We start from the raw sequence: 7,500 nt of genomic DNA, 5'->3' as shown, positions 1-7,500 counted from the left end.
TAAGGTACAGTACAGTACAGTAGAGTACAGTAAGGTACAGTAGAGTACAGTAGAGTACAGTAAGGTACAGTACAGTACAGTAGAGTACAGTAAGGTACAGTACAGTAGAGTACAGTAGAGTACAGTAAGGTACAGTACAGTACAGTACAGTAGAGTACAGTAGAGTACAGTAAGGTACAGTAAAGTACAGTACAGTACAGTAAGGTACAGTACAGTAGAGTACAGTAGAGTACAGTAGGTACAGTACAGTAGAGTACAGTAAGGTACAGTACAGTAGAGTACAGTAAGGTACAGTAAAGTACAGTACAGTAAGGTACAGTACAGTAGAGTACAGTAAGGTACAGTACAGTAGAGTACAGTAAGGTACAGTACAGTAGAGTACAGTAGAGTACAGTAAGGTACAGTACAGTAGAGTACAGTAGAGTAGAGTAGAGTTGAATACAGTAGAGTACAGTCGAGTAGAGTCAAGTACATTAAAGTACAGTAGAGTTGAATACAGTAGAGTACTTGAGGGACTAATAAAGGTATTCTGATTCTGATAAAGCCCCTTTGTGTTGTATTGTATTGTGTTGTATTGTGTTGTGTTGTATTGTGTTGTATTGAGTACTGCAGTATTTGATGTACTTGTCAGCGGTGGCGGCCCTCGTGCTCTCGGAGCTCGTCATCACATTGGAGATGATGGTGACGACGGTCTCGGCCAGCGAGCTGTTGATCCTCGCCACGGCAACCAGCTGCTTGACCTTGGACACCACCTTGGACACCTGCAGGGGCATCCTCCATCAGAACAAATACTGGCATTTATATTTATGATATTTAAACATCTGTCTGTACACACCTCCTCCTCCGACAGCTCGTTGTCGGTGATGACGGCGAGCTGCACCGCCACCTCTGCTGCGTTCTCTGCAACAACACACACATTTAGTTATTAAAACACATTTCTGAATGATATGTTGCATAAAGAGTCAAACACTTCATTTACCCACAGATAAATCCAAATGTATTCACTTTTACTATATTTTTCTGGCAGTCAAATGAACCTTTTCAACTTCACTGCTATATAATGGCATACAAGCCCCTATAAACATATGCTTTTATTGTGAAAGCTGGATTGAAATGTGTCTGAGCGATCCATATAAACATGTGTAACAAAATGATATTAAAATAAGAGGAAAGACTACGACTTCATGAATGAACAACTGTGTATTTTCAATTTTTCGAGAATAAGGCCCATATAAAATGTAGGCTTTTATTGTGAAAACTGGATTGATCTGCAAATTTGTGTCCAAGCAGTCCAAAAAAAGCCCAGAAGAAATAAGATAAGAGAGAGTGAAGATTAGCACCACACGTGTGAACGACTGTATTTTAAAAGAAAATGTGTCTCGAGATAAAAGACCCTATAAACATATGCTTTTATTTTGAAAATTGGAATGATCTGCAGAATTGTATGTGCAAGCCATCCAAAAAAAACTACCGAATAAAAGGACTAAGAAAAAGCGAAGATGACGACTGAATTAATGAAAACCGTGTATTAAAAAAAATAATGTTTTGGAAATAAATTGCCACTTTAGATCAAATGCTTTTATTTTGAAAATTCGAATGATCTTGCAAAGATCCAAACCGAATAAAAGGACTAAGAAAAAGCAAAGATGACGACTGCAGGTATAAAAACTGTGGATTTCAACAACAAATAAATTGCCATCGAAATCAGATGCTTTTATTTTGAAAAATAAACGATCCAAAAAGAAAATGTGCAGGAGAGAAAATAAGAGTTCAGTTATTAGGGCTGTGGTGTTACCTGCGGACACTTCGATGGTGTCGATGTCCGTGCAGTTACTGATGTCTGCAACCGACCAATAGGAAGAGAGGTTCTGAGGACTGATCAAACTGAGAGACACAGGAAACACAATGTTTAGAAAAAAAACTACGATATTTCTTAAATCTGCCACGTACAAACATCACGTGAGTCCATAAACATTCATGTGATGCATTTTGCTAATTATTTATCTAATATATCATTCCATTCTTTTTGCACTATTTCTATTTTATTTGTATCAGCTGTACAGTACAGTAGAGTACAGTACAGTAGAGTACAGTAGAGTAGAGTACAGTAGAGTACAGTACAGCAGAGTAGAGTACAGTACAGTAGAGTACAGTACAGTAGAGTACAGTAGAGTACAGTACAGCAGAGTAGAGTACAGTACAGTAGAGTAAAGTATTGTACAGTAGTGTACAGTACAGTAGAGTACAGTACAGTAGAGTACAGTAGAGTACAGTAGAGTACAGTACAGTACAGTAGAGTACAGTAGAGTAGAGTACAGTACAGTAGAGTACAGTACAGTAGAGTACAGTACAGTAGAGTACAGTACAGTAGAGTACAGTAGAGTACAGTACAGCAGAGTAGAGTACAGTACAGTAGAGTACAGAACAGTACAGTAGAGTACAGTACAGTACAGCAGAGTACAGTAGAGTACAGTAGAGTACAGTACAGCAGAGTAGAGTACAGTACAGCAGAGTACAGTAGAGTACAGTAGAGTACAGTACAGCAGAGTAGAGTACAGTACAGTAGAGTACAGTACAGTAGAGTACAGTACAGCAGAGTAGAGTACAGTACAGTAGAGTACAGTACAGTACAGTAGAGTACAGTACAGTACAGTAGAGTACAGTAGAGTACAGTACAGTAGAGTACAGTACAGCAGAGTAGAGTAGAGTACAGTAGAGTACAGTAGAGTACAGTACAGCAGAGTACAGTACAGTACAGTACAGTAGAGTACAGTACAGCAGAGTACAGTACAGTAGAGTACAGTATTGTATAGTACAGTAACATATTGTACAGTAGTGTACAGTACAGTATAGTACAGTACAGTAAAGTATTGTACAGTAGTGTACAGTACAGTAGAGTACAGTATTGTACAGTAGAGTACAGTACAGCAGAGTACAGTACAGTATAGTACAGTATTGTACAGTAGTGTACAGTACAGTAGAGTACCTTTATTAGTCCCACAGAGGGGACATTTATATTGTTAAAGCAGAAAAGAGCCAAAGACAGCTTAATGTTTACTAAAGCATGCATACAAAAACATGTTTTAAATTATACAATTTACATAATACACATCATGTCACAGGTCTGAGGAATTTAGCAGCCATATATATGTTGCACAGTTATTAACAGCATATATATATATATTGCACATAGTTGGTATTTAACAACAAGGGGTGTTTAGTCTGTGTTCATGTACATTCTCTTGCGATATTTTATCTGTTTTAATTGTTCTATGTCCTATATATATTCATGTTGCTCTGTTGGAGGAGGACTTCAGTTTTTCATTGCCATATCTACACTGAAGCTGCTGAGCACATGGTGATAGAGACTTGAAACTTGAATCTTGTGTGTGTGTGTGTGTGTGTGTGTGTGTGTGTGTGTGTGTGTGTGTGTGTGTGTGTGTGTGTGTGTGTGTGTGTGTGTGTGTGTGTGTGTGTGTGTGTGTGTGTGTGTGTGTGTGTGTGTGTGTGTGTGTGTCACCAGGTCCTGGAGGTGCTCTGCTCCTTGTTGGGGAAGCAGGGCAGCGTCTGGGTGACGGTGGGCCGGCTCTCGGGCCAGCGGTAGTGCAGAGGGTTCTCCTCGGGACAGTTCTCTGACGGACACAAAAACAAACACGGAATGAATTTGAGAAAAACAAGAATTATGTCAAAGTTTAGGCTGAACATTTACAGGAAAACATGCAAACTGAACCACACAGGAGGATTTGATCAAGATATTCAGATATTCAGTCCCTCGAGGGAAAGACAGGATGATAAAGATTGGAGAAAAGACATCAACAAATCTCATGCTTTTCTTTTGAAAAATGTGATTATCTTCAAAAATGTGTCCAAGTTGTTAAAAAAAAACGGGCAAAGATGACGACTGAACAGCTGCATTATGAAAGGATGCGTTTAAATAAATAAAAAACAATAAATAAGCCTATAAAAATACAGTATGCTTTTATTTTGAAATAATAATTTGGAATTATGTGGGGAAATGTATCCAGGCGATTAAAAAAAATGAACAGAAGGAAAAAGGATGAGGAAATGAAAAGACTGTCTCTGAATGAAATACAATTATTAAAAGATCAATCTGGAAAAAAGGCCCCTTTAAAAAACTTTTATTTTGAAGTTGAATAATCGTGAAAAACGTATCCAGGCGATCTGAAAATCACTGGGAAGAATAATAAGGAAGATTTTGACTAAATGGATGAACAACTGTTTATATCCAAAAGATGTGTTTTGAGAAAAAGATGCCCCTCTAAAACACATGCTTTTATTTTGAAAATTTGAATGTCCTTCAAAAATGTGTTTTTTTTATTCTGAAAAAACAAGATGAATGATTTACGTATTTGTAATATTTCCTTACCTATGGGTGTCACCTGGGTGGAGGCGGGGTCTAGCTGAAGGCCGGCCCCCATCGCCCCCCCGCTGCCCGACAGCCTATTGGACAGCTCCGCCCCCCCCACGCTCTGATTGGATATGTAGTAATAAAGCAGCAGCGCCTGGCACGAGTAACTGCAGACGGAAACAAACAACAGGATCATAACCGATGACATCAACATCTGTCTATGCAATTGAAAAAAACATACGACAGAAAAATAACTAACATTATTTTTTAAAGAATAATAGGGAAGACTATTTCAGAGTGGATGAACAACTGTTTATATCTGAAAGATGTGTTTTGAGAAAAAATAGCCCCTATAAAACACATGCTTTTATTTCATACTCAACATCCCATAATAACCTGAGAGGCTCCAACAGCATCCTCTGGGACCCAAAGCATGCTCTGACAGAGAATCTGAACTGCTACCATCTGATGGAGATTCACTAAAGTCAGCCTGAAGCATCCTCTGTGCTCCAGTCAGTCCTCTGATGCGGCTTTCACACCGGCGCTTTTCACTTTCTAGCTCCTCGCGAGAGCTTTTCTGGTTCAGCTCCCGTTTCCCTTTTCAGCTCCCGCTCTGTTCACACTGCCCAGAGCTACCGCTGCTGCGTCATGACGTCACAGTTTACGTCGCTGATTTTCTCCCACAACAACAACGGGCCGGGGACTGCATCGGGTCGTGTTGCTTTTAATCATACGAAGCCAGATTAAATTAAATAACGACTTCTCCAACCTTATACTTTTCTCCAGAGTGCTGTGGTTCATTGTTTATTAATGTGTTTCATTTAGCGACCGCTGCAGTGCTGCTGCTCTTCAACGGGAGTTTATTGTCCCGTTAGCTCCGGGTTAGCTCACACGGCTCTAAAGTATTCACTGTCTGACTGTCACACAAGCAGCTGATACATATCCCCAGTTCCCCTTAAGTGAATGTGTGTCAGTCTGAATTGACGCTGTTTGGCATCACAACGCTGTTATGAAAGTTTCTCTGGTATAACATGGGTGATGTTAGCATAGCAACCGAAGCTAAACTGACTACTTGCTAAGCCGTTTTCTATAGGCACATTTTACCGGCGTATTTTTCATTATGATTCTACTTGTGATAGTCGGACATGACAACCTGTGCAGCCCATGTATCTCCACAATGATCAATAACAGCGAACGGATGGTCAAAGTAAGGTTTCCTGCACGCCTCGACGTAAGAGACGTAAGCGACGCCGCGTCATAGCTCCGAAGCTCTTGCCTCTGGACCGACAATTTTTTGGAGCTGGAAGTGAACCGCATTCCGGAGCTATGACGCGCCGCCGCTGCGGTGTGAACAGGAAAAACCGGCGCTTTTCAGGCTCTAGCTCCCAGCAGGAGCTGGAAAAGCGCCGGTGTGAAAGGGGTATCAGTGAACACAGAGCTACAGATCAGATCACGCTGAAGGCTCTTTGAGCAGAGGCCTGTACTACGAAGCCGGATGTTCTCTTAGCTGACTTCAGGGAAAACTCTGGCTTTCCGGTCCTACGATGCTGGTTCTCTTTTTAGCGGGCTAGATCTCCATGGTAACTTATGCTGAGCGGCTAACCTCCTCCGGAGCAGGTTAGGTGGCAGGCTAAGAGATCAACTCAGTGAAAGCACCGCCTGCTGACCAATCAGAGCTCCGTGTGCAGAGTTTAAAGCGATCAAGTCATATTACAGGAGAGAGGAAATACAGAAAAACTGCCGTTGCAGGAAAGACGGCCGGCAAAAATCACCGACTGTGTGAACGTGAACATTAATAGAATATCCCCTCCCATCTTCAGAGCAATCTGACTATTATAACATTAGCGTTAAGAAAGCTTACTTAAATATCTGCCACAACATAAGTAACCGGATCAGAGTAACATTACGTACAGTCCGCGGCACTGTGAGTGCAGACGTCGATGTGTCCCATTATCATTCATATCATATCACATCATAATGTATCATATATTTCCTTATCTGAGTCAGCTGAGCCGTATCTGGCCGTGCAACACTCACAGTGTCACATACTGGATGCAGAAGTATTATTTTAAGCAACACATTAAGTTGACGAAACACTGGAGTCAAATGTAATGAAAGTCAGATCGTGTCTTAGACGGGGCAGTGATATCATAAACCTGTTAATGTACGCATTCAAACACTTTCTCTGTTACCAGCTGCATTCACCTTGCAGGTGCAGCTATGTGGCTTTGATCCTGGATAAAGTGTTTAAGTCATGGATGTTTAAAGTTTAACTTCTTCATATTTGACTAATATTAAAGTTCACTTTTCATTCAGGAAGTATGACACTGCGCTGTCAGTACGCTTCTCCATGTTTGTGATTGGTCGAATGCTCCAAATACCACCCCTTTCATGTGAACGCGCACCTAACTAGATAGGACACGGCTGGCTTGAGCGATCCACTTGATAACCAGCGTCGTAGTACAGCTTAGCGAGAGCGCGTATGTTTTGGATTGGGCCAACCGGCTAACTCCAACATATCCAGGTTAGGTTGATCCGGCTTCGTAGTACAGGCCTCTGCTCTCACTGATCCTGCTGTGATGTTACATGTTTGTTGTTTGTTTCTCATGTGTCTTGATGTCTGTCTGTTGATGTTCCACACGGAGCCGCTGTGATGCAAGGAGCATTTCAGACCTCATCTGACCACTAAAGTGTTAACCTATCGTATCGTTTCATCAGGTGAGAGGGTTAGGTGAGGCTTACCTGGTCGGGGTTCCTTCCTTCTGCACACCTGGCTGCACACTGCACACACACACACACACACACACACACACACACACACACACACACACACACACACACACACACACACACACACACACACACACACACACACACACACACACATTTGTATTAAAAACAGGTGTAAATGTTTCTGTATCTCACAATCAAATCACGTCTCAAAATCACGTCTCAAAATCACGTCTCAAATCACGTCTAAAGTCACATCTCAAATCAAATGTCTCAAATCACGTCTAAAGTCACGTCTCTTCACACTGTAATATCCCCCCTGATCACATGACACGTCCTCTGCTCTTATTGGTTAGATTGTCTGCTGTTGTTTTTGTTTTGTAAAATGTCTGTGTGGTTGA

The 7,500-nt window shown here is 41.2% G+C and overlaps 1 protein-coding gene across 8 annotated transcripts in view; it reads right to left on the bottom strand.

The window, feature by feature from the left end:
- The window catches only part of adgrg6 (adhesion G protein-coupled receptor G6), a 113,904-nt gene that overhangs the window by 29,829 nt on the left and 76,575 nt on the right, over nt 1-7,500 (bottom strand). For all 8 annotated transcript variants that reach the window (XM_034150919.1, XM_034150915.1, XM_034150918.1 and 5 more), the window contains 6 exons: nt 7,112-7,150; nt 4,388-4,536; nt 3,521-3,632; nt 1,796-1,884; nt 836-900; nt 625-761 (listed from right to left, as the gene is read on the bottom strand). In XM_034150919.1, the coding sequence (XP_034006810.1) occupies nt 625-761; nt 836-900; nt 1,796-1,884; nt 3,521-3,632; nt 4,388-4,536; nt 7,112-7,150 (591 nt within the window). The remainder of the gene's footprint in view (nt 1-624; nt 762-835; nt 901-1,795; nt 1,885-3,520; nt 3,633-4,387; nt 4,537-7,111; nt 7,151-7,500) is intronic.

Source organism: Trematomus bernacchii, unplaced genomic scaffold (genome assembly GCF_902827165.1).
Source record: "Trematomus bernacchii unplaced genomic scaffold, fTreBer1.1, whole genome shotgun sequence".
In the NCBI taxonomy this organism is placed as follows: domain Eukaryota; kingdom Metazoa; phylum Chordata; class Actinopteri; order Perciformes; family Nototheniidae; genus Trematomus; species Trematomus bernacchii.
This window is presented reverse-complemented; position numbering and strand designations above follow the sequence as displayed.